This window comes from Dendropsophus ebraccatus, chromosome 14, assembly GCF_027789765.1.
Source record: "Dendropsophus ebraccatus isolate aDenEbr1 chromosome 14, aDenEbr1.pat, whole genome shotgun sequence".
Lineage (NCBI taxonomy): Eukaryota > Metazoa > Chordata > Amphibia > Anura > Hylidae > Dendropsophus > Dendropsophus ebraccatus.
The window spans coordinates 46,375,087-46,402,964 of NC_091467.1; the positions used below are offsets into that span (position 1 = coordinate 46,375,087).

Here is a 27,878-nt window from a genome sequence, read left to right on the forward strand (position 1 = left end):
CATTGTACAGGTGCCTTAACGATCAAGCCCATGTTCAGTATTCACACAGGTGGTGAATAGGAAACAATCTGCCTGGAGCATTCCTAATGATGAAGAGGGTGGGGAGGAGAGACAGAGAGGGTGTGCCAGCCTAATGCATACACAATCTAAGCCCCCCACCGGTTTAAAAGTAGTTTTTTAGGACAATAACTGCATCACCTGCTGAACGGATCCCAGGATAGATCTTGGATTAAAAGCAGGTTGGTACAGAGTTGCTTTAACTTCTCAACAATAACTTCCCATCTCGACAGAAGCTAGAAACCACCACAAAATCATGACATTTCTCATCGACAAGCCATCCTTCCCTCCTATCTATTATCAACTTGCAGCAGCTGGCAGCTGTTGTACTATGGATCCCAGCCAGGCTAAAATATATACAGTACCTTCTCTTACATGTGTAAATTTTCCTATTGTTCATATTATTTATTTCAATTTTACTTTCTATTAGGCACACAGGATACGATAACTTACAGACTTATTAAAATAATTAGCCGCGCATCTCCCCGTATAATATGTGATGTGCGGCTGATGGCTGATTAAAGCAAGAGCTGCACGATTAGGCTGGGTCCACACTACGTTTTTTTGCAATCCGTTTTTTTCATCCGTTTTTGCAAAAAAAAAAAACGATGAAAAATGGATGGAAAAAACGGATGCAGTTGTGTGCATCCGTTTTGATCCATTTTTTACATTGACTTCCATTATAAAAAAAAAAAAACATCAAAAACGCATCCTTTTTTTTTAACGTACACAAAAACATAACTGACCTTACTTTTGTGTACATTTAAAAAAACGGATGCGTTTTGATCCTTTATTTTTTTTTATAATGGAAGTCGATAGAAAAACGCATCAAAAACGGATGAAAAAAATAAATTGCAAAAATGTAGTGTGGACCTAGCCTTACCAAGCCATATAATAAGTTCAGTAAGCAAGTGCTGATTCAGCAGATTACAACTCGCTTAGCCTGAGTTGGGCTGTGTAATACAACCTTTAGGCTTCCCTCCAACAAAAATTTTACATGGCGTTTTTTAAGGTTGAAAAAATGCCCCCCAAAAAATGCAGTTTTCCTACTTTTTGGCGTTTTTATGGCATTTTTCCATTTTATAGTAGATTACTATAGGTGTTTTTATTCCTGACTGTATATCCCTTGCAGGTCTTTTTTTCCCATTATAAATCAAGTGATTTTTTCATCATGTGATTCCAGGATTTCTTCTCAAGAACTGAAGAAAAAATACCAATATGCATATAGACATGGCATTTTTTCTGACTTCCCTCCCCCCATAGAAGTCTATGAGAGAAAAAAAGCCACTATTTCTTGAAGAAAACATCAAACACACAGCCTGCTATGATTTTTCAAAACAGTGAGAGCAAAAGGCACCACAATGGCCTAAAAAAGGCAAACACAAAAACATCACGTGGGCATTGCCTTTCATCTGGTATGGCCATAGCTTTTTATTTTTTGGTTGACAGAGTTGTGGGGGAGCTTGATTTTTTTGTGAGATTGAGCTGTAGTTTTATTGGTTTCATTTTGGGGTACAAATGGCATTTTGATCAGTTTTTGTTATAATGTTTGGGGATGCGAGATAAAAAAAAAATTTGTAATTCACCATGCATTATAAATAACGTTATCTTTATTCTGCAAGTCACTACAAGTGTGACAATATCCAGTTTATTTTTTTTTATGTTTAACTACTACTATTGCACAATAAGAGGAATAAAAAAAAGATGTTATAATATTCTGACAGCCATAACTCTTTTTATTTTTCGGATGCTGTAGGTGTGTCAGGGCTTGATATTTTTTTTTGTGGGGCAAGCTGTAGGTTTTTTTTTGTCTCCTTAGGTGTTGCCATCATCTGATCACCGGTATAGTGGCACAGAGACTGTGGCTCAGAATATGGGTAAGTGTTCTGGGAATGGTTTTTATGGGACGGTTAACTCAGAATACCCCTTTGAATACTGGCACTTGGCCACCAATTTGCTTATCCTGGCTTACTGGTCTCACTGGAAATAATTTTTTTGCTACTATGTCTTACACTTGGCACTCTTTTGCATAACATGGTTACACAACCCTAAGTCCAATATGAAAAGCCATAATAACGTGTCTTCTACCGAGGCTCAATGACAGCGTAAACTACTGTATTTCACCACAAAGATGTAGGAAGTTTCCACTCTTCAGCAAGTCACATCGCTGGGTATAGAACTAATGGTCAACCACTTGACTCTGAATGTTTTGTTCTTTCCTCAGTCTTCGAACCAGGAATTCTTTATCTTTTATTTGCTAAAATGAGAAAAGGAGTTGGATACATGAACCACAATGACTATAGGCTTGATATGTTCGCTACACATATATTGTTGAGTTGGCTAGAGGTTAACATAACATGTCGCTATAACAATTCACTAGTAATAGTAAGTCATAGGGTGGGGATTTATGAAGACCAGCGTACAAGTACCCCGGCCTTATATTAGGACCGCCCCTTTTCCCCAGCAGGGAACACGCCTCTTAGTCAATCCGGCTGGCTGGGCGCCCAAACTTTTGCCCGGCATACTAAATCTAGATTGGATTTAGATTTGGATCTAATTTAGATTTGGATGATGATTTATGCCTGTGAGCAGTCGTAAACATAATAAATGAGGCGCAGGAGGAGGCCATGCCTCCTCCCCCACCTTGTCACGCCCCCCCCCCCCCCCAGCCCGCCCATCGGGCGAACGGGGCATACGTCAGACTCAGGCAGACTGTTCATAAATGTCCCCCATTGTCTTTACTTCAGTGGCTTACATCCAATGTAATAGCACACAAGCCAACAGTGGCCTTTTCTACTGGGCGTATTTCTACAGGTTGCGTATATGGTACACGTCCACCCCAACCATTTCTTTTCCTTTCTTCCTCAAACATTTTTTTGCTTAAACAGCTCGGCCAACTTTGATCTTAATGAGGTTGATTTGTTGAATGTATTTTTTTTTATACTTGTTATTACCAGAGACTGTATGTTAGGGTCACAATCTGAAATGAGACTGAAATCTGTCTGAAATCACGTCATACTTGTTTGTTACTTCCCCATTCTTACATTAGACAAGAGGTCCTTGAGATGCTCCAAATCTAGTTCATTCTGCCGGACACGGGAGACATAGCAAGTTAGCACAAGACTATAAAAACAAAGGGAAAAAAAACAGCAATCAGCCTTAAGCCACACATCCCCTATTACACAAAGCAATCACTAATCAGCCGATGGTTCCCTCCGACATGCAGCATCATCTCTATATGCTTAATGTCATAGAGATGTGAGTGGGGGAGTTACTCTAATGTCATAGAGATGTGTGTGTGTGTGTATGTGTGTGTGTGTGTGTGTGTGGGAGAGTGAGTGAGTCTGGACAACCCCTTTAAGCAAACTACAAAGAAGGATTAAGGGCTTCATAGACTTAGGGCCCTATTCCACCGGACGATTATCGTTCAGATTATCGTTAAATCGTTCGAATCTAAACGATAATCGTTCGGTTGAAATGCAGTAACGATTAACGACCGAACGAGAAATCGCTGATCGCTTTATAAGACCTGGACCTATTTTTATCGTTGCTCGTTCGCAAAACGTTCGCAAATCGTTCGCATTGAATAAGACATCGTTCGGTCGTTCGCAATAGATACGAACGCAATAGCGAAGAAATACGGAAGAAGAAACGATCGCAATTACGATCATAAGTAACGATTATCGTTCCATGGAAATGAGTGAACGTTTTTAGGTCTTTCGCAATAGCGGTCGTTTGAGATCGTTAATCGTTAACGATTATGCTAACGATAATCGTCCGGTGGAATAGGGCCCTTACATAGGTTATCAGACAGAGCCCGATTGATCAGGTGACAGAGTCAGGAGAGGACTTGCACTTGTTCTCTCAATCGGTACGGGTTTGAACACTCAGACCCGGACCAATCAAAACTTTTAGAAAAAAGTTTTTTAGACGGCACTTCTGTGTCTAGGGTGGTGCTCGCAGTAAGAAAAAATTCCAACAGTATTATAAAAGTTCATTCTCGGCACTCACCATCATGCTTCATAAATTTTTATTGTAGAAAAAAAGTGTCAAGAATGGCAGGTGAAGACAAGACACGGGACAGTGGGCCCTGAATCTGATCCCACCCACTGACACTTGCCTACTTGCCTCGGACGACCCTAAGCGGTCGCGGACAACCACGAAGACAATCCCTATGCTGTATACGTGCAAAACATAAAACGCAGACAGACAGACAAACACAATGCAGGAAAGTCAACTAGCCAAGTCAGAAACCGAACGAGCAACGCAGTACCAAATCAGAAAGACACGGGAAGTCAGGGGACAGGCAAAGGTCAGATTCCAGGCAAGACAATAGAGAAAGGGTATGGCAGAATACAGGGAACTGGGGAGCTGGGATCAGAACAACTAATAGCCAGCGATGTGAGCTGGTTAGTGAGAATACTTTATACTGGGTCAGGAGGCCGGACCAGCACACCATTGGTCCGACCTCCTGATCCCAAACGCACAGCAGCTGGCATGCTACGGACCGAGTGGGGAAGCGATCCGCCCCTCAGCCCGAGCATAATGCCGTTCAGCTGCAGAGTCTGGGCGGCTGCCGCGTGTGACTTGGAGCCGCGTTGTCCCTGGTAACCAGGGACGCCGTCGGGTCTCCGTGACGTCACCCGGCTAGGGCGGCCGCGTCGGCGCTGAGTCCTAGCGCCGACCGACGCAGGAGCCCTGGCAGGTGAGTTCTTAACAAAAAGTCCATAAAAAAAATATACAACTGCAACAGGATGTTTCGGCGTCAAGCCTCCCTTAACTCCTCAGACAGTTGAGGAAGGCTTGACGCCGAAATGTCCTGTTGCAGTTATATATTTTTTTGATGGACTTTTTTTCTACAATAAAAATTTATGAAGCATGATGGTGAGTGCCGAGAATGAACTTTTATAATACTGTTGGAATTTTTTCTTACTGCAAGCACCACCCTAGACACAGAAGTGCCGTCTAAAAAACTTTTCTAAAAATTTATGAAGCATGATGGTGAGTGCCGAGAATGAATGAACTTCACAATCAAAACTTTTGACATATCTCTATGACATGTCAAAAGTTTATACAAACAGGTACACTTCAACTTAACGTGCCCTACACGAATAACTATGTATGCTGAAATAGGAATACCCCTTTAAGAAACCTGTAAAAGTATATTGCAAGCGGCCAAATGATTGGAATATATTACATCACATGTGGGACTGTAAAACAAAGATTATTCACTGGATACAACTCTGGTTGACTTACCACAGAATTAAAAGCAGGCTATAGGCAACAATGTCTGACGTCAAATATGAGAGTACAGTCAGGGCTACAGGGGGCAGTGCTGAGCGAGTGCTGTTCTGCACAGCTTCCCATGGAGTGTTGTAGTCAGTAAACAAGCCACAAGTGTGAGAAGGGCGAGCGCTGTCAGAGGATTAAAAGTGGAAAAAACACAAGATAAAGAATTACTCTAAGTAATCTAATAGGTTTCTATGTAGACTAAAGTTGTTGGACAATCCCTTACGGTAGATTCATATAATAAGTTATAATGCCTTTTTATATTGGGATATAATGCCTGTTTATTAACATATAAAATGTTTACAAGCTGCTACTGTGCATTCACCTAAAGATATGGTAGCTGTCAGGCACATCCTATTATCATACTTGGTTGAAATTACATGATGTTATCTCCTTAGTAAGGGCTATATTACACGGCCTGATGCCTAGCCCGATGACTAGTGTAAGCGTGCACCAATCTACTAGATCAGCACTCGCTTACTGAGCCTATTAAATGGCTCGATAGTAATGCAGCAAGGGCCGTATATATATTGTTAGCGATATCTGTGCAGTCCTTGTGTAAAATGAGCTGCTCTCTGAAGTAACAGACTGCTCAGCCAATCACTGGCCGCGATGGCACAGTGCCGTGACCACTCATTGGTTGAGCAGCCTGTTGTGTAAAATGAGCCGGTTTCTGAAGTAACAGGCTTCTCAACCAATCACTAGCTGCCGCACTGTGCCATCTTAGCCAGTGATTGGCTGAGCAGACTGTCACCTTAAGAGACTGACTATGAAGGTCCAGCAGGCAGAATGGAGGAGAACACCAGGGAGCATAAACAGGTATATATAAAGTTTATTGCTTCCCCTTTTTTTGGCCACGGACCTCCCATCACTATTACACGTAGCGAAACGGTTGAAAGACAACGATCAACGGATGATCGTCTCTTCGGTTGATCGTTGTCTTTATTACACAAAACGATAATCTGCCAAATTGGCCTGAGTGGGCAGATTATCGCTCAGTGTAATAGGGCCTTAAGAAATACTGTAAGTGCCACCTATTTTGTGGACAAAATTATAAAATTGCAGATAATAAAACACTGTCCAACATTGTAATTGACCCATGTACCATCTAAATTTTGATATGTCCCCGTAATCTGTAATATACAAGCAGTCATGCCTATTATTGCACCTTGTGAAAGTATTCACCCAAATTTTTACACTTTGATTTAAACAAGGTCAGACACTCTCAGGATGCAATTTTTTTTAATGCTAATTATTGTTTTTACACATATAAAACAAGACCAAAACCATAAATTTAATGAGTTATAAATATTCATCCACCTGAAAGTCTATACATTGTGGAATCACCTATACCTAACCACCTGTAAATATAGATACCATTCTCTAAGCTTATGTCTCCACTTAGCACATCTAGACACTGTGGGTTTTGCCCAATCTTTCCGGCAAAACTACACCAACTCCTTTATGTTAGAATTAATGCCCCATGCCAGGCAAGTTCCCCGCAAAAGCCTTATTAAAGGGGTATTCCAGCAAAAAGCTTTTTTCCAGTAATTGAAACACATTACAAAGTTATATAACTTTGTAATATGCTTCAATCACCTTTCTACCCCCCTTCCCTATATTTACCCCCCTTAATACCCCACCAGGAAGCGAAGTAAACTCATTCTTACCTAATGACTGTTGACCCCAGGCTGCTCTGTGGCAGCCATTTTGTGACAATGACATCATCAAGAGGGAGGCGGGTCTAAGCCCTGTTAGGCCAACCTCTCTTTGTCAGATGACTCAGGTTGCTCAGACCTGATTGGCTGAGCAAGCTGTAAGCCATCTAACAGTTCTACCGAGTGAGTTAGACATCACAGGAGACAAAGTGTATCATGGGAAACCCCAAACCAGGAAGCAAAGAAAAAATTAAGACACCAACTGGAGCTTCAGGGACCTGCAAACAGCGGGAAATTCAAACAGAGACAGACTGGATGGTAAGTGTGAAAACTAGGTTTATGATTGATTAATAGTTGTTTTTTTTTAATCAGCATCGGAGTACCCCATTAATTATAATGGAATCTGAGCTGCCACTCTCCACAATAAACTGTGCAGCACATAGTGACAGGTACCCAACCCGTCCAGTGTAGCTTCAGCAGTAAGTTTAGGGTTATTGCCCTTCTGGAAGTTGAATCTGCATCCCAGCCTCAAATTTCTGGCAGATGGAAACAATTCTTCCATCAAGATTTGCCCTGTATTTACCACCATTCATCTTTCTTATAATAGTTTTCCAGTCTTTGCTAATGAAAAGCATACTGCCACCACCATGCTTCACTGTGGGAATAGTAATTTAAGTTTGATGGGAAATGCTGGGTTGCACCACACATAGAATTTCCTATGATGGCCCAAAATTTCAGATTTAGTTCTATAGAACAGTGGTACTCAACAACTTTTAGTGAACGTCCACTTACCAGGGTCTATTGTCAGGTGAAGGCCTGAGCTGAACATCATTAGTAAACGTGTTGCGCTCCCCCAGTAGTATATAGCCCCCTTGTTGCTCCCCCAGTAGTATACAGACCCTTTTTGGCTCCCCCAGTAGTATATAGACCCCTGTGCGCTCCCCCAGTAGTATATAGTCCCCCTGTGCGCTCACCCAGTAGTATATAGACCCCCCACTTTGTGCTCCCCAGTAGTATATAGAGCCCCTGTGTGCTCCCCCTCCCATATAGCCCCCCGTCCGCTCCCCCAGTAGTACAGATGTAGCCAGGGTTAACTTGATCACAATGACGCATTTAACTCGACACTCTAATTGACTTAGCATAGCACCCTGACACAATTCTTGAGTCAGGGATCATGTTAACCCTGGCTACATCTGTATATAGTCCCCCTGTTCCCTCCCCCATATAGCACCCCTGCTGTGTGCTCCCCAGTTATATAGCCCCCCTGTGCTCCCCCTCCCATAGAGTATATAACATTAAAAAAAAAAAATTATACTCACCTGGGTTTGGGCATCTCCTCTTCTCTTCCCCTCTGCTCTCCCCTTGTCCTGGTGTTGGCACTCCAGTGACGTCACTCGAGCGCTGGCACCAGAGACACAGAACGGCCTCTTGTGACCACTGCAGCCACAAAAGTGACTGACAGGGAGGGAGCCACCGGCTCCCTCTCTGCCAGTGCTGCTCCTGCATGGTAACCATGAGCGCTCGTTATGACCGCTCATAGTTACTGTGCAGAGGGGAGCAGCGCAGCTCAGTATACAGGTATACTGAGCTGCAGCAGGGGTCTGTACAGCTGGCCTCCGCGGTCGGTGGGGCGGCCAGTTGAGGACCCCTGCTATAGAACCTTCCTCCATCAGTTTGAGTAGTCTGGATTTTACTGAACAGCATGTGGTGAACATATTTCTTATGTTTTTCTTTTCTTTTTTTTTACAGTTTTTTCACGTTTGTGACAGGTTTGTAATGCAACAAAACAGGAAAAACACGAAGGGCATTATTACTTTTTGCAAGGCACCATAGATGTGTTATTACCTAACCTTACAACGTGCAGCCTCTATCATTTACCTTGTCAACAGGTACGATAAGGGAAAAAAGACTTTCATGAGGCCTAGAAACAGGACAAAGTGAAACAGGATTTTCAGGGTTGATTCTCGAAACAATTTTGGAGAGACATCACACAGGTGGTACAGGGAATACTAAAAAAGATAAAAAAGAACAATCTGACTCCACGGTTTTTATTGTCAATAATTTAACCTTACACATACGAAAATCTTTAATTTGGCCAAGGTTTTGCCATCTGACCTTTTTAATATAGTAGGTGATGAAAAGGAAGATGAGGTTGAGCAGTGGTAGCAGTGGGGAATAGAACATTCCCCCCCACACTACAGTCTGGCCATACACTGTATTCAGTACATTCTGGGATAGACAGAATTTCTCCTTCCCAAGCCAGCGAACCAAACGACACTGGTATCGGGAAAACAGGAAGCTGGAGAATGAGAAGATATTGACAATGAGAACCAGTAAATGGCATTGGATGACTATATAATATAGGAGTTGAGCACAAACCTAACCTCAGTAGTCACCTGAATGAAGCTATACAAGGTTCTTATAGTAAATATTCCTGAGAAGCAGAAAGCAATAAAATAAAACATATAAAGCTGCTTTGTACTTACCTGCGAGGCATCTGCAGAAAGAAGAACTCTACTACCAGTTGAAGGAAGTGATAAATGGACAACTTGTAAAACTCTTGCCCCACCGATGTCTCCCAGCACTGTTCAGACAAACAATAGAAGTAAATGAGTTGTAGGGAATAAAAGAAAAATGGGTCTTAAAGGGATAGTGCGGCATTTAAAAATTATTCACTAAATAACACACATGAGAAACTTATACAACTTTGTAATGTGTGTTATGTAAGCGAATGGCCCCCTTCCCCGTGTCCCCCCACCCCCGGAAGTGTGGTGCAGTACACTCACCAGATTACTGTCAACCCCGGACACCATCTTGGGTCTAAGAGCATCATCTTCGGGAGGCCGGCCGGACCGCTCCAGCCCTCCCTCATGCCGGCCCCCCCTCTGCTGCGTCATCAACTGCTCAGCCACGATTGGCTGAGCATAACTATGCTCAGCCAATAACGGCCAATGAGCATAATTGGCCGCTCAGCCAATGAGCATAACTATGCTCAGCCAATCGCGGCTGAGCAGCTGATGACGCGGCAGAGGGGGGCCGGCATGAGGGAGGGCTGGAGCGGTCCAGCCGGCATCCCGAAGATGATGCTCTTCGACCCAAGATGGTGTCCGGGGTCGACAGTAATCTGGTGAGTGTATTGCACCACACTTCCGGCGGTGGGGGGACACGGGGAAGGGGGCCATTCACTTACATAACACACATTACAAAGTTGTATAACTTTGTTGTTTGACCCAAGACCCAAATGGGCCCCCCATACAGCTGTGTGGTTAAAGAGTCAATTTTACAGCACAGTGAACAGAAGCCTCTCTCCCTTTGCCATCCTTCTCTGTTCTCTGCTATGCCAGATGGAGATCAATCCATAACATGGCCAAGAATGGCAAAAAAATGGAAGAGCATGGTCCTACAGGCGTCCTTTCCTTACCCTGTACAGTGGTGCCTTGGATTACGAGCATAATTCGTTCTGGGACTTTGCTTGTAATCCAAATCCGCTCTTAAACCAAAGCAAATTTTCCCATAAGAAATCACTGATATGCAGACAATTGGTTCCACTTCCCAAAAATAATGATTTTATATTTTGAATAACATGTAAGACAAATGAAACAGACATTTATAAACAGCTGAATATGTGATATTATAAGTTACTGTGCAGTATAGCAATCAGCATGTGGAGTAAAATGTATAGTAACTGCATAAACCTGAAACACAGCAGCAGTTTGTAGATACAGGAACTGCAGATCCCTATAATGCAGTAGCGTAATACAACATACTAGAATAGAGAAGCAGGGCTGCTGTCAGAGGTCTGTGTGGTCACATGACAGCAATGGAGAAGGGGGGTGTGCTCAGCATGGACCAATCAGGACTGACAGAGACTGCAGGGAGCATGAAGGACCGAGCAGTACATATGTGGGCACATACATGCAGCACTCTGTCCGGGGAGAGAGGGGTTACAGCTATGAAGAGATTACCTCCACAGTTCTGTCCCCTGATGTAAGCCCCAGCCTGAAGTGGATCTGCTATGATTTGGAAGGCAAGGGAGACTTCCTGGGTTAGAGTACAGGGCTGTAGACCCCGCTATATAGACCATGTCCCTCCCCAACTCACGCTCCCACCTAGTACAGGGAGCTCTTAAACCGAAGCAATGCTCTTAAACCAAGTCACAATTTAGAAAAACTGTGAGCTCTTAAACCAAAACGCTCTTAAACCAAGTTACTCTTAAACCAAGGTACCACTGTATATGCCGCATCACATGGTCATGTGCACCTTCATGCTTGGCCATATTATAAACAGTATTCCTCCTCTGTATACAGAGCAGGATGGCACACCAAAGCTTCCAATATCAGTGCTACGGGAGCTATTGTCAGTGAGTAAAGTGCTTACTAATACAGGACTCTGAGTAATTTTACAATAAAGTGGCCAACCCCATTAAACACAGCACAGCAAGTCCACATGTATTTCCTGTTACAAATAGTTGGCCCATTCAGCCAAAATCATCAGGCCAGTTGGCCATCAACTCTTGCGTATAGACACCTCAAGAATAGAATTTACAACGTTTATCTACTTCAGTGCTTCTCGAACTGTGAGGCGCCCCCTAGTTGTTGGTGAGGCCCAGCTAATGAGCCAGTTTTCACAAAGTAACTATCATCTGCACAGTCCTTTTGCAATTTGCAAAAATCTCGATTTTAATATTATTTTGTACTTGCTTCATTAGTATATAGAGCTTGGGAGACAGGTGAAAGGTAGCTCTAGCATTATCTTCAGCTTTTAAACAGATTTTTACCACAGATGAGGCCCAGGCATCCTCTTGGTCAGTGTGGTGAGGCCCAGGCATTGCCTTGGTCTGTTGGGTGAGGCTCCAGTAGAAAAAGTTTGAGAAGCACTTATCTACTTCAGCTGGAACCACAACAAAAGAAGTGGGTGCCCAGTTACTACTGTGACACTTTCCAGTGTCCAAATCTGCTCATATACACAGGGAATCTCACCTGGAATTGCGTATTATAGCCACAATTTTCACATGATGTCTTGGAGCCCCCTAAGCACAAGATCTTTTGACCAAGAGAAAATAAGACCATTGTCAAGATTCCGAGCCTGAGAATTACACACCTGTACAAGGAAATGAATCCAAATTAAGTTTCAAATGTAAGGGAAACTACAAGGAACAAGGGAAAAAACAGGAACAAAACACGAAATGTTTTGCCCATGGTAAGACTAACAATTCATTCTATTTCAGTCTCCTTCCCCCATTTCTGAGCTGCTGCTTTCTGCTAAGACACAAAAAACTGTATGTGAGCTGTTCACTCCGTCGTCCCTCCCCCCATTCGCCCGTCTCAGACAGGCAACTGCAACTTTGTAGCTTCTTTGTAATGATGGGTTAAGCTGCTGATGAACTCACTGTGATTATCCCTCCCAGCATTACAAAGTTGCTGGAAAGTTGCAGATAGGAACCTGTTTACATCAGCCGTCTCAGTCGGGAGGAGGGGGAGACAAAGAGCAAAGCTCACACACAGTTGTTTGTGTCTTAAGCAGAAAGCAGCAGCTCAGAACTGGGTTAAGGAGACTAGATAGATAATGACATATGGAATAAATTGTTAGTCTCACCATGGGCAGCAACATATGAAAAGTTATGTTTGAGTAAAATACCCCCTTAAAAGTCACATACGCAGAACACAAAGCACATATTATTATTCTGTGAGAAGGGCAATAAAGAGAGTAAAGGCAGGGTCCACAGGGGGGACAGAAAAAAGTTATAGCAGGACCCTACCCTGCCCAGGAAACAAACAAAAAAAGGAGACAATAAAAAGAAATTAAGAACATTATAAACTCCCAAAGCTCATTTAGGGTGCGTTCACACCTACAGGATCTGCAGCTGATTTTCTGCAGCAGATTTCAGTTAAATAACTGAACACAGCATCAAATCTTCTGCAGATCCTGTAGGTGTGAACGCACCATTAAAGAGGAACTATCAGCAGGTTAAACTAGTGGGCATTAGGGGCGCTGACGATGAAGGAATGTCTGTTACCTTCATCTTTTGCGCCATTCCTGTTCTGTCAGGTATGAAACCCTCTGCCCAGTAAAGCTTTTAGGAGCACTGGGGGCCCCTCCAAGCACCGATCCGGACGGCCCCCTCCATTGATAATCATTGGATGGGCCGGCCAGTGGTTCCCCTTTAACTTTTCAGCGACTTACACCTCCATTCTCATAGTTGTCTCCCTGAACTTATTCATTTGTAGATCTGTGTCCCTCCAAAGGGAAGGTTTCAGTGCGTGGGGCACAATAAGCAAATGCCACAAGATATCCTTAAATAAACTGTCTGTAATATGCTTACTGTATGGATGTAAAAATGGTCTGAAATGATGATGATAATGTTACTCACTCATTAGGTGGTGGTAAGTATAGTGTTGTTATTGCTGTTGGAATAAAGGGTTTTATAGTAAGAGTATAATGGTAACATGTAGTTATGAGGTGGTAATATGTGGTAATGGTGCAGTGGTGTCATTTGACCTTCAAATAGTTGTTCATTGTATTGTTGTATTTGGCAACAGCTTGACTAAAGAGATATACAGTATACAGTAGTCTGTTTTGCTGGTACTGCCATATGCCATTTTGCCGAGAGTAGGTTCAGCAAAAGAGATGAAGTGAAAAATGAAGGGCAAACCTAGGGTTAGATGCATGAAGAACACTTTACTAATTGTTATTCACCTGATGAGAGTAGAGGTGATCTCCGCACTTGGTGACAAGCCTTCAAATTTTACCATAAACATGAAGAAATATGGCAGGATCAGAAGAACCAACGAGATGACAATAGGCACAAGATACTGAGTCACCAGGCTGAGGAATGGATCACTTGACCTCTGAGGAACATACTGGAGTTAAAGATCATTCAGCTGTATTGGAAAGGAGATGGGCATCTGAACATTGTACTTACCTCCTGAAAATCTTGAGACACCCCAAAAGCCAGATATATGACATAAAGTCCTCCAACCATCAGAGCCAGGATGATACCATTGAGACAAACGCGCAAAACAATAATGCAAACTCTTTCATGCAGTGAATGTTGGGCCGCTAGATAATGCCAATACTCCTCGGCCAAATAAGACTTTGAGAATGAAAAAATATTAGATGACTACAAACTACGTAGATGTAAGACACATAGGACATGGAGAGTCTGACAAACCTTGATATCATCGCTGAAACTCTTCTGCTTGAGCGTAGATGTCACCGTTCCTCTCACACAGAAATCCCAACCTGAAAAGACTTTGCTACTGATCGAGGTCCCATAGTGTCTGTGACACACACGTCTTTGGGTTATTCCTTTCACCGTACTGTGAGTCAAAAAGGTTTAAGATATGATCAAGACATGGTTTTAAGACATGGTGATGAAGACATGGTCACACATCTGGCCACAAAATATTACTATTACTAAAAGAAAATTCAGGTACTGCCAGAGGATGAAGTGTGTTTTTGTGTGCCCAGGAGGACAATCCATGCCCCTGGTGTGCCAGGAAGCCAACTATAGGTGACCCATCCCATATTATTTCAAAAAGCCCTAAACAGATATTTTAAAGTCTTTAACTGAGACCTATGAAGTGTTTCCCGAGAACTGTTTAGCCGAGAAAATGTGGGTGTAGACTAAACAGGTTGCCTAGTCTTGTTACTGGGCAACCTAAAATGGCCTGGAAAAACAGCTGAAAATATAGACCAAAAACCAGACTAAAATCTTAAAACTGCTGAAAAAAAACATACCAAATGGAAAAAAAATCCCCAGTTTTTTTGGCATTTTTTGAGGCTCAAAAATGGCTAAACAAATTGTGTTGGGACATAGTATTAAGCTTAAAGCCACTCTGCACCCACAATCTGCCCCCCCCCCCAAACCGCTTGTACCTTCAGATAGCTTCTTTTAATTCAAGATCTGTCCTGGGATCCGTTCAGCAGGTGATGCAGTTATTGTCCTAAAAAAAACAACTTTAAATTTGCAGCCCTGTGTCAAATTGGTGTGGCCTAGAGTGTCTGTGCATTAGGCTTGCACTGCCTCTCTGTCCCTCATCCCAGCCCTCCTCATCATTAAGAATGTTCCAGGCAGGTTTTCTACTATTCATCACCTGTGTGAGCACAGCACATGGGCTGGATCGTGTTCAGACAAGTGAGGAATAGAAGAAATTCTGCCAGGGCCATTCTTAATGGTGAAGAGGGTGGGGAGGAGGGACAGAGAGGTGTTGCAATCCTAGGGCACAGACACTCTAGGCCACGCCAATTTGACACAGGACTGCAAGTTTAAAAGTTGTTTTTTAGGACAATAACTGTATCACCTGACAAACAGACCCCAGGACAGATCTTGGATTAAAAGCAATGTGCCAAATGGCAAAAAATGTAAATCCAGCTCCAACCAGTGCAATAAAAAAATCCAAATTTATTATAAATGCATGTTTAAATTACATGGACGTCCATACAAAATAAAGAACCGACGCGTTTCAGAGCCTAAGCTCCTTAGTCATGGCTGACTTCCACATGCTATGTAGCCATATTTATAGCCATTGTTAGTACAAGCACCTGGGGTTTGGTACCTCCCACAAGGGGGTTGTAACCACAACCTCATTACAGAGCAATCCACAGAAGGAAAACATGTATGTGGAACACGCACAAACAGTAAAAACAATAAACATAAAAAGCTAGGTGAACATATACGGTGCAATATAGATAATCAGTAGATGTAAGCTAGATCATTTTTCATATTCAAGCCTCTTGGATTACGGGTATCCAGTTCAAGTATCCAAAACGCCTCCCTCAGATGAAGCTGCCTGATCCAGTCTCCACCTCTTGCATTGGCCTGGACTTTCTCTATGCCACATACCGATAGAGAAGACATATCTCCTGAGTGACAGTTCACAAAATGTTTAGTAAGACCAGAGAAAGACCTGTTGGAGAGGAGTCTGGAGGCCGCAGAGACATCCGAGATGTGTTCAGCGAGGCGCTTTTTTAACTTCCTGGAGGTACATCCGACATATTGTAGTAAACATTTCTTACACTCTGCAAGGTAAATCACATATTTAGTATCACAATTAATACACATCTTTATGTCAAACTTTTTGTGATTAGCAGTGGATGTAAATGTTTTTGCTTTTGGAACAAATTTGCACACTGAACACCTACTAGATGCACATGGAAAACACCCCTTCACAGATAACCACGTGTCATGATGTGTATCAGTGAGGACACTAGGAGACAGGACATTTGCCAATGATTTAGCACGTTTGGCTACACATTTGATCCCTCCAGACAGAATAGATGCACAATCTAAATCACCCATGAGTACTGGTAAATGCTTATGTATAATGTTACGGATGCTAGAGAACTGAGCACTGAAAGGAGTAGAAAATACAGGAGGTGTTATTGTGTCAGACTGGAGGATTCTTGTGGATCTATCCTGAAGATGGTAACTACGGTTATGGGATTCCGCAATGGCTCGAGCCCTCCGTATGACGCCATTTTTGTATCCACGTTTAGTAAGTCTTAATTGTAAATCGTGACTAGTAGAATGGTATGCAGTGTCAGTGGAGCATGCTCGACGAGCCCTAATGAACTCACCTATGGGTAAATTGCGTGTAACATGTGATGAATGACCACTTGTTGCATGAAGTATGCCATTACCTGAGGTGGGTTTACGGAACAGAGAAGTGGAAATGCCTTTTTTATCTGCCATGAATAATACATCCAAGAAAGAAATACATGTCACATCAGATTGGATAGTGAACTGTAAATTAAAACAATTCGTGTTAAGAAAAGTGTGGAAATCCTGTACATTGGCTCCTCCCCCTTGCCACACCAGGAGGAGGTCATCTATATACCTGCCATACCATAGCTTCATCTGAGGGAGGCGTTTTGGATACTTGAACTGGATACCCGTAATCCAAGAGGCTTGAATATGAAAAATGATCTAGCTTACATCTACTGATTATCTATATTGCACCGTATATGTTCACCTAGCTTATTATGTTTATTGTTTTTACTGTTTGTGCGTGTTCCACATACATGTTTTCCTTCTGTGGATTGCTCTGTAATGAGGTTGTGGTTACAACCCCCTTTGTGGGAGGTACCAAACCCCAGGTGCTTGTACTAACAATAGCTATAAATATGGCTACATAGCATGTGGAAGTCAGCCATGACTAAGGAGCTTAGGCTCTGAAACGCGTCGGTTCTTTCTTTTGTATGGACGTCCATGTAATTTTTAACATGCATTTATAATAAATTTGGATTTTTTTATTGCACTGGTTGGAGCTGGATTTACATTTTTTGCCATTTGGCACATTGCATTTGTATTTGTGGATGGGAGTCGGCCCATTGCCATCCGTGCTCCACCGAGGATTGACACTTACAGGTCTGAGGATTTGGGTGAGCTGATTTTTTCTTTGCTTTGTTGTTACTTGGATTAAAAGCACCTATCCAAAAGGTACAAGCGGTTGGGGGGGGGGGCAGATTGTGGGTAAAGAGTCACTTTAAACAGAGCAAGAGTAAGTTGTAAAGGACTCATACCATCGTAAGAGGCCAAGGCTACAGATTAATAAGAATATAAAAGGAGTCAGCAAGTATGAGAGCCGGACACTGAAGGTATCATCTTTCTCCTTCACATCAGTGTAATGTCCATAGAAAAGGAATGTGTCCTTCATGAAGCCCTGTAATGTACACAGATAACAGTAAATATACCAGATGTAAAAAAAACATACCAGATGTAAAAAAAAACAACAATTTGCAGAACTATAAGGCAAGGCTCATATATTTCCAACAATCAAAAGTTGTGGATAGGAATGCTAGGTGCAAAAAGATGGATCTGTTGCCCCCTGTGTCCCATCCAGTGGTCATAGGCTTCCTAAAACACACAGATGGCCCAATGACCTTTTACAAGGTATATATTCCAGGCCACAATCTATAAATCTGACAATGGCTTAGACCAATAAGGGCAAGATATCCATTCATATTTTAGTTTGTTGAGCAATCATATCCTAGCATACACTGGGAACAGAATAATGGAAGTTTGTATGTATAAAACTATTGGACTATTCATGGAAATCATTGGTATTCCATAAAGTGTAACATAGCACTCAGCCACTACTCACTTCTCCTGTGAATACATCCAGCAGCGGACTTTGCAGGGATTGGCTTTGATTGGTTGATGCGTTCCCACACCCTGATGAAGAGTTTGGAACCCAGTAAAAGCATAGTAATGGATCAAACAGCGGAATCTTCTCTATCTATACATTTAAATACTTACCTATAAAACTGTGGTTGCGTTCTGTCTTATTGAGAAACACGATTGGAAGAATGATCAAACCAGTGGTCAGGATGAGGGAAGCAAAGTTCAAGAGCAACAGGAATCGAAGGAACAAGAAATACGAGCTGACACTCGATCCAAACCTGACTGGATGGGGATAATAAAACATACGGCCAAATATTAATACAATCATGTCTGTCCTGTAGTGAATTTCATTTGTAGTTCAGGGTATATAGGACTGATTGGGACCACCATGGACTATACCAAGGTTGTCATATTTTGTAAATGTCCTATTACAAATCCACCCTTGATAGGGCACCTACCTCAGATGACCCCGAGACCACCTGGTGCTTACTTATTTCTTTCTCACCTCTAATATCAATGAGGGATTTCTCCCACAATTTGAAGGTTAAGAGAACTCGCTCCCCCTTGGGACAAGATGGCCAAAAATACACGTGGTGTTTCTGAGTCCATGGATTCCAGAAACCAACATTATAGCCTTCAGACTGCATGATTCCCCTGTAAAAGCAAAATGTACCCTTTATATCATCTCCACCTGGGACCATTCTTTCCCTTTAATCCAGCATCCAACAGGAATTCTACCACTTTCTGAACAATCAGAGCACACACGAGGATCTGTGTATTACTGATGGCTGAGGGCCACAGAGAAGAAGATCACAAGTAGCAGTTTTGGTAACAATCGAACAATTTGGGTTTTGTGGATGGCAAAGTACTAAAAGATAATGGTGTGCCTAATGCAGGTTGGTCATCCTTGGATCTACCAGTTACTGTATTTTCCAAAAGTCAGGGGTTGTCTCATACGCTGGGTGCTGAGAAACTTCGGAACCAGACTGGAGAATCTGCGATCGCCACATACGATTGGGGAAGCTTAAACACAACCACATCCCCGCTGTATGCGGTGACTGTATGACAGCAGAGCAAGCTGCAGGCGTTTGGGGTATGGACAAGGCCGTATTACCAGCTGCTGCTGCCCTAGGCACTAAACCTAAAAAAATGCCCCATTTTCACCACAGGATCGGTAGATTGGTAGGTAATAGCTCCAGAAGTCACATTTAACACCGCCACATCAGACCTGAACAATACCACCATACTGTTACTGGATAACACCGCCACACGAGACCCGACCAATTCCACCATACTGTGACTGGATAACACCGCCATACCAGACCTGAAAAATACCGCCATACTGTGACTGGATAACACCACCATACCAGACCCGGCCAATACCGCCATACTGTGACTGGATAACACCGCCAGACCTGACCAATACCGCCATACTGTGACTGGATAACACCGCCATACCGGACCTAACCAATATCACCATTCCCCCCCTTGAAAAGACACCAGGTTTACTGGCAAAGTCTGAACGGGAGGTGGGAGACTAAAAAAATAGAAACAAAAACCAAAGTTGTTTCCTTCCCCATCCTCCCTGGTGCTGCCCCTGCAAGGTGCTGCCCTAGGCACCGGACCACAGGTGCCTAGTGGTAAATACGGCCCTGGGTATGGAAAGAGAGAGATATGGTAGAATGGCGCTGTGCCCAGAAAAACACACCTCTTTCACCCGTCTGACCTACCCTTGTGTCCTATCGGTATCGCTGTACCTCCTTCTCTGCCTCTTAGATCTTGCTGCTGAAGACTGCAGTGAAACAACGCACATGAACATGTACAAGATCTGAGAGGCAGAGAAGGATGTACAGTGATACCGGTAGGATACAAGGGTGGGTCAGATGGGTGAAAGAGGTGTGTTTTCTGGGCAGAGCGCCGCTCTACCATATCTCTTTTTTCCATACCCCGGATGCCTGCAGCTTATTCTGCCCCTTCATACAGCAGCTGTATACAGAGGGGATGCGGCCGTGGCCACTTTTGAGGTCCCTTGTATCCTATTACCGTACCTCCTTCTCTGCCGCTCAGATCTCGCTGCTGTCTGATGTTTTATATTAACTTTTATTTGGTGTGCATTGGAAGAAGGATAGTCATATACTGTACAGTGACTACATCCCAAACTCTATATTTAAACTGAAAAAGTTGGGGGTCGTCTTATATGCCAGAAAATACGGTAATTTTACCTCACAATTATACAAGATACCTTAGTATTATTCACTGACCTTAATCTACGCTTTTCTTCCATTGGCACAGGATTATCTCGGAGATTATTATATTTTACTTTTGTTATCCTATTTTTGTCGCCACTATTCCATGTTTTGGCTTTAAATTCATCCATTTCTCAGCAACCCCTGTAGTTATATAAAGCAAATACACATTGAGAACAAAGCTGTAACAAATTTGGATTACAGTTCACATTGCTATATCTGTGTAAAGTAAAAGCAACACAATTCTCTCTACTTTCAAAATGGCATTGGCTCATATTCCATACCTCACGGATCTGCTACCTGTTGTTCTCCTGAGTTTCCAAAACTATAAGACCATATTCAAACAGTGTATTTTTAGGCTCCAAAATATACTTATTTTACAAACGAAACAAAGTTTATTACTTTTTGGGTAAAGTTTATGCATGTTTTTGTGTGGTGTGTTATCTAAATTAAAGCGAAAATCTATTTCTTTCAAATCGACTGGTTTCAGAAAGTTATATAGATTTGTAATTTACTTCTATTTAAAAATCTCAAGTCTTTCCATACTTATCAGCTGCTGTATGTCCTGCAGGAAATGTTGTTTTCTTTTCAGTCTGACACAGTGCTCTCTGCTGCCATCTCTGTCCGAGACAGGAACTGACCAGAGCAGTAGCAAATCCTCATAGAAAACCTCTCCATCTGTGGACAGTTCCTGTCTCGGCCAGAGATGTCAGCAGAGAGCACTGTGTCAGACTGAAAAGAAAACAACATTTCCTGCAGGACATACAGCAGCGGACAAAGATTGGAAGAGTTTAGATTTTGAAACAGAAGTCAATTACAAATCTATATAACTTTCTGAAACCAGTTGATTTGAAAGAAAAAGATTTTTGCTGGACAAGCCCTTTACTGCGTCTAAAAGAAAAAAAACTAGTACCCTGTTGGGCCACATTCAGCTTGGATACAGGATGAAATACAGGTGGACAAGGAGGATACAGGTTCCATACAGCATCGAACAGAAATTTAGTTGACAGTCATAATTGCTTTATCTGCCAAGTTAAAGTGCGCCCAACAAAGATTCTTTGGAATTAGGGATTCACGTGGGACATAATATTACATTCATGAACAAGTAGCATCCCAAGTAATATTCTGTATAGCTGACAGCTAACCTTTGCTGTCTTCTGTGAAACCTGATGCTCTACAGCCTGTAAATTATCCAGCCATGAGCTAAGTCTTACTATATGTGAGCTGATTTCTGTATCATAGGATGAAGAAGAGGAGTGAGCAGCCTTATACTGGATTTTTCGCATAGCATGAATAATTGATTGTAATTTTTATCCAAAATTCCTTGTTATCCAATAACATGCTCATCTTCTAGTTGGGTTACACAGAAAAATAAGATCTATATCATCAAACTTTCCTCTGATAGCACCTGGATATACCTAGTTCCATATGGCGATGAGCTGATGCTGGTTTTTCTGTTATCCTGTCTACGATAGTCCAGTGGGGATCTAGTGACTGGGCCTGGTCTGGTTTCTAGCAGTCTAACCAGACGCCTTGCTTACTATGACTCTTGTCTATACTCCTATATTGCCGGGATCTCACATACATAAATCGCCCTTACCTTCTTATTTCGTTGTCAGAACCTCACCCTCTTGTCTCGTTCGCTGCTTATGTTGAGCAGAAAATTTGACAGGAAGTTGCAAGACGTAAATATGTGTTCAGGAAACCACAATGGGTGCAACACGTCTTCTTTACCCAGCTCTATATGCATCTTGTGAGACCATGAACCTATTTGTAGCCATATACTCATATATTAGATAGATCCCGAGAGACCAAAGTAACAGAGGTTTGAGGGCGCCACAGTCTACCACCAGCACCAGGTAAGAGGATGTACTGTAAGTACTGGGGGGAAAACAGCTGTATGTCAGGGCTCAGAGGTGAAACGATTCGTCTTCAGTTTAGATACTGTTGCAGACTACATGACGCAGATTTCAGAACACAACTGCAAATACCGAAGCATTATCCATGTCCGACATCCGCAATCTGCAACACACACACACAATACATATATATATAGCAGATGACACTCAGGAATCTTCTCTATGCATATATGCATGTAATATACGTACATCAAGTGAACAGTTCTGTGTTGAATGTAGAAACATTGGTGATCTTACAGATTATCTGTCATTTAGAAAAACCTTTGAGATCACAGGGACAAATGTCAAAAGTTTTGATCAGTCAACCAGTCACCAGAACACAATAAGAGGGTTGTAGTGTACTCCCCTTCTCACAGAGGTGTCCATCCTGTCTCTCTCAACAACCCCATAGACATATAATGGCACCGTCCAGAGAAACGAGATGAAATCACTGCAAGCCGGGGAGTAAAGCATGCCACCAAGTGCCTTTGCCCACTTGCTTAATATGGGGCTCTTAGCACCGATCTTGTCCATTTGTTTGTCTAGAGTTGCTAGAACAAAGAGAATAATGCAGATGCTGGGAGGTGATGTCCAGTGTGGGACTGGAGTGCCTTGGGCCCACCAGGGGAAATTATTCTTGGGGCGTACCCTTCAGCCACCACACTTATCTATGGTAACATTAATAAGGGTCCATTAACACGGCGTAAAATAGGGGAAGTGTAGGGCTGCAAACCATTGCTAATCGGCAGGGCAGGGATACACAGAGATGTGCGGCCGACAGCAATGATTTTTACAGCCGCACAAAAGATCAAATCAGCCGACTATGGGGCATTTGTTCACTTGTCAGCTGATCTCTGGCACTTTTACATGGGCCGATCATCTGCTGAATAGGCTTCCTAGGAGCACTTGTTACTGATAATTGGCCTGTATAATCAGGCTATAAGACAATTTCCTTTGCATGATAACACTGTATACTTAGATACAATAGTCATACAGCTACCAATAACACCAGTATATAAAGAGCAAATATCCCCACACATATATTACCGCCATACTGTTACTGACCAAATCCTGTATACTAAATCAAGTAAAACACAGTACCAGATTATAAGTAACAGATAATACCACCACATACTGACTAATACCACCACATACTGACTAACACCACCGCTGCTACTGAATAATTCACTGTACAAAGATCCAGTCATATAGAGATGGACACAGCCCTACACAGGTTCTGTACACCATATACATTACAGTGCAGTTACATCAGGTGACTCACAGGGGGCGTCTTCTCTGATCAGAGTTCTTCCCTTTTCATCTTCTTCTCCAAAGCCACAAATCCACAGAGTCTGCCAAACAAAGATATTAGGCTTCTCATTCCTCAAGATCCTCATCTCTTTACAAACTGCACATGTATATCGGCCCCTTTAAGCCCTCTTTCAGTGGGTAGCCCTGACTCTTTGTAAAAAAAAATAGAGATGGTCCCCAGTTCAGTTCTCCATATAGATGGCCCTATGTGCATCTCCTATAGTAAACACCCCCCCACTGTGTAGTCCCTATATAGTAGATGACACCCTCTGTGCATCCCCTTTTAGCCCCCAGTACTGTCCAGCCCCTTTATAGCCCCCAGTACTGTCCAGCCCCTTTATAGCCCCCAGTACTGTCCAGCCCCCTTATAGCCCCCAGCACTGTCCAGCCCCCTTATAGCCCCCAGTACTGTCCAGCCCCCATATATAGCCCCCAGTACTGTCCAGCCCCCTTATAGCCCCCAGTACTGTCCAGCCCCCATATATAGCCCCCAGTACTGTCCAGCCCCTATATATAGCCCACAGTACTGTCCAGCCCCCATATATAGCCCTCAGTACTGTCCAGCCCCCATATATAGCCCCCAGTACTGTCCAGCCCCCATATATAGCCCCCAGTACTGTCCAGCCCCTACATATAGCCCCCAGTACTGTCCAGACCCCATATATAGCCCCCAGTACTGTTCAGCCCCCATATATAGCCCCCAGTATTGCCCAGCTCCCATATATAGCCCCCAGTACTGTCCAGCCCCCATATATAGCCCCCAGTACTGTCCAGCCCCTACATATAGCCCCCAGTACTGTTTAGCCCCCATATATAGCCCCCAGTATTGCCCAGCTCCCATATATAGCCCCCAGTACTGTCCAGCCGTCATATATAGCCCACAGTACTGTCCAGCCCCCTATGTTGTCCCCCTCTGATTAAAAAAAACGAAACACAACTCCTCTTACCACACGCTCCCCCGTCGCTGGTCAGTGGCGCACGCTGCACTGGACTCCGCCACAGAGCTGCACATCGGCCGGGTGCGGGGACGACACTCTTGTGACCGCAAGCAAAACACTGCTTGTAGTGACAAGAGTGGTTGACAGGGCTGGAAGCCTACTACATTTAACTGAAAGTGATTGTTGCGATTGCTTCCAGTTAAACAGGAATCCGGCAATAGAGTGGGCCCCCCGGGAGCACGGGGCCCCAGCTGGGCTTGCTGCAGTCTCCAGCCATATGTACCCTGACAGGGGGTGGGGCCGTCTCCAGCTCGAGGCCCACCGGGGATTTCCCCGCCTCCTCGGTGGCCCAGTCCAACACTGGTGATGTCCATGTAATATAAGCTCCACCTTCTTATCCAAATACTCCATGTAACAGTGTGTATCTGCAAAAAACAACTATGAGTAGGACTGAAAGCGACTCTGTACCCACAATCTGACCCCCCCCCCCCCCCCAAACCGCTTGTACCTTCAGATAGCTGTTTTTAATCCAAGATCTGTCCTGGGTCTGTTTGGCAGGTGATGCAGTTATTGTCCTAAAAAAACAACTTTTAAACTGGCAGCTCCGTGCCCTTTGGCTGTGGCTTACATTGTGTATACATTAGGCTGGCACAACCTCTCTGTCCCTCATCCCCGCCCTCCTCATCATTAGGAATGCTCCAGGCAGATTGCCTCCTATTCATCACCTGTGTCAGCACGGCACATGGGCTGGATCGTTAAGGCACCTGTGTAGTTTTCCCTGCAGAGGAATAGGAAAAATGGTGAAGAGGGCGGGGAGGAGGGACAGAGAGGGTGCGCTAGCCTAATGCATACACAAACTAAGCCATGGCCAAAGGGCACAGGGCTGCCAGTTGAAAAGTAGTTTTTTATGACAATAACTGCATCACCTGCCAAACGGACCCCAGGACAGATCTTGGATTAAAAGCAGCTATCTGAAGATACAAGTGGTTTTGTGGGGGGGGGTCAGATTGTGGGTACAGAGTCGCTTGAAGAACGACTGGTTAGTAAGAAACAGAGTTGGAGGAAGGTGGAGGTGTAAGCCCTTGGGGATTCTCCGGGCTCTGTCGTACTTGGTGAGTGTGAAGATGTGTAGTTTAATGGTGCATTTACACAGACAGATTTATCTGACAGATTCTTGAAGCCAAAGCCAGGAATGGATCTGAAAAGAGGAGAAATCCGTCTTTCCTTTCTGACCTGATCTCGGTTTATAGTCTGTTCCTGGTCGTGGCCTCAGAAATCTGTCAGATAAATATGTCTGTGTAAACGCACCATAAGGGAGATCAGTTTCTTGTGCTCACCTTCCCATTTGCATTTCATCTAGGGATGGTCCGAACCCTCCGAGGTTAGGGTTCGTATAAACCCGAACGCTCAGCATCAGATTCCCGCTGTCTGTCCGCTCCGTGGAGCGGGTGGATACAGCGGGAGAATCGCCTGGGATACAGCCTATGGCTATGGGAATCATTACCGAGAGTTCGGGTTCGTACGAACCCGAACCGAACTCGGTTCGGACCATCCCTAATTTAATCAGATCAGCTGAGGAAGTACTAAGCTCATTCCGCGGAGAACCCTTCCAGTATCCTCCGTGCTTCATCCTCTTTATAGGTGAATGTATTTGGAGTATCTGTAGGTCCAGAAGGTGGCAGTCCCACTGGGTGTATGTGTTCAATGGTGCACACTGGTTGGGATTTTTTTTTTTTCCAAATCAACTGGTTTCAGAAAGTTATATAGATTTGTAATTTACGTCTATTTAAAAACCTTGTCTTCCCATACTTATCAGCTGCTGTATGTCCTACAGTAAATGTTTTCTTTTCAGTCTGGCACAGTACTCTCTGCTGCCACCACTGTCCGAGACAGAAACTCTCAAGAGCTGTAGCAAATCACCTCAGAAATCCTCTCCGGCTCTGGACATTTCCTGTCTCGGACAGAGGTGGCAGCAGAGAGCACTGTGTGAGACTGAAAAGAAAAAAAGATATTTCCTGCAGGACATACAGCAGCTGATAAGTATGGAAAGACTTGAGATTTTTAAACAGAAGTAAATTACAAATCTATATAACTTTCTGAAACCAGTTGAAGTGAAAGAAAAAAGATTTTCGCTGGATAACCCCTTTAGTGCAAACGCTAAAATGAAAATGCCCAATAGCAAACCCCAGAATAAAGAGACATAATCTAAATTTGTTTTCAGAGAACCACAGTACCAAATAAGATGTCCATAGAATTACCAACATACAGCAGTGCTATACATGCCACCACCATCCCAGACCAAAAAGATACCATACAGTGCCACAAAGTAAACTCCATCATTCAGCATCACTATAGCAAGCATAGCAAGTGTGACACGTGGACTGTAACCAATGCACTAGATGGAACAAAGTTTGGCATCTTGTACTAGTGCATTTCCCCTAGAGATGGCCGTGTAAAATCCCACTCTCTAATAACACAACCTTTCTTTCCTACAACATTCTATATCATGACAATACATTCATGTGCAATCCTGACAAAGAATCTGTATAACATTATTCATCATCAGATGTCTGACTGTACTGTCCAACACAACAGCCCTGTGTCTATTCAACAGAATCTAGCAGAATAATGCAGCTATTGTTCATGTGGATATAAAATATTAGGCATCAAATCGCCTGCGTGACCCCCGACAGAACACAAGTCAGCTCTGGCGCTGCCAGTTATTTCAAGTCACAAAGCAGAAGCTGTGTAAAAAATAAATTCTCGGACAGCTTAAAGCTGTACTACAAAGAAATGGTATCAGAAAGTTATACAGATTTGTAAAAATCATCCTGTTTGAAAAGCTCAATTCTTACAGTACTTATTAGCTGCTGTATGTTCTGCAGAAAGTGGTGTATTCTTTCCAGTCTGACACAGTGCTCTTTGCTGCCACCTCTGTCCAGAGCAGGAAAGGTTTTTTATAGGTATTTGTACTGCTCTGGACAGTTCCTGTCACAGACAAAGGTGGCAGCAAAGAGCACCATTTCAAAGTTCATTTCCTGCAGGACATACAACAGCTGAAAGTATGGAAACTTGAGATTTTTAAATAGAATTAACTTATAAATCTATATAACTTTCTTACACCAGTTGATCTGACAACATTTATTTCTCCCGAATGCCCCTTTAAAGGGTATGTGCACAAAGACCTGTTTTGGGGCATTTTTTTAGTCATATGGTCATTTCTGGGTAATTTTATAGTCCAAAGCCGTCTAAAAAACTTACAGCGCTGTTGCAACCAACTTCATACATTTTTGGACGATGAGGCAACGCCTCTGCTTTTCCAGCATGGTAGTGTTTCTTAGATTTCTGCAGTAAAG

The 27,878-nt window shown here is 43.2% G+C and overlaps 2 protein-coding genes across 5 annotated transcripts in view; one reads left to right on the forward strand and one right to left on the reverse strand.

Moving 5' to 3' along the window:
- Positions 1 to 1,665: 1,665 nt before the first annotated feature.
- On the reverse strand, positions 1,666 to 27,840 carry LOC138772098 (transmembrane channel-like protein 8). 4 transcript variants are annotated; one of them, XM_069952229.1, is made up of 16 exons: positions 27,784 to 27,840; positions 20,391 to 20,519; positions 18,635 to 18,783; positions 18,265 to 18,411; positions 18,110 to 18,180; positions 17,529 to 17,668; positions 14,176 to 14,323; positions 13,927 to 14,097; positions 13,701 to 13,852; positions 11,984 to 12,104; positions 9,491 to 9,588; positions 9,120 to 9,303; positions 8,883 to 9,013; positions 5,314 to 5,472; positions 3,102 to 3,180; positions 1,666 to 2,314 (listed from the first exon to the last, which is right to left on the reverse strand). In XM_069952229.1, exons 2-16 carry the CDS (start codon positions 20,504 to 20,506, stop codon positions 2,237 to 2,239), a joined length of 1,944 nt encoding a protein of 647 aa, XP_069808330.1. In that variant the 5' UTR covers positions 20,507 to 20,519; positions 27,784 to 27,840; the 3' UTR covers positions 1,666 to 2,236. The 4 variants fall into 4 exon arrangements, with proteins under 4 accessions (XP_069808330.1, XP_069808329.1, XP_069808331.1 ...); XM_069952228.1 differs by lacking the exon at positions 27,784 to 27,840 and adding an exon at positions 21,976 to 22,034; XM_069952230.1 differs by lacking the exon at positions 27,784 to 27,840 and adding an exon at positions 21,794 to 21,817.
- The window catches only part of TMC6 (transmembrane channel like 6), a 47,371-nt gene continuing 41,687 nt past the window's right edge, over positions 22,195 to 27,878 (forward strand). Inside the window, exon 1 of the mRNA XM_069952227.1 lies at positions 22,195 to 22,234. The gene's annotated coding sequence lies outside the window, so the exon portion shown is untranslated. The remainder of the gene's footprint in view (positions 22,235 to 27,878) is intronic.

Coding starts and splice junctions, on each gene's coding strand:
- LOC138772098 (XM_069952229.1), bottom strand. CDS start 20,506: ATGGATGAATTTAAAGCCAAAACATGGAATAGTGGCGACAAAAATAGG. Junction 9,304..9,490: donor TTTCTGCAGATGCCTCGCAG/GTAAGTACAAAG, acceptor CTCATTCTCCAG/CTTCCTGTTTTCCCGATACC. Junction 5,473..8,882: donor TTATCGTACCTGTTGACAAG/GTAAATGATAGA, acceptor ATCCTCTGACAG/CGCTCGCCCTTCTCACACTT.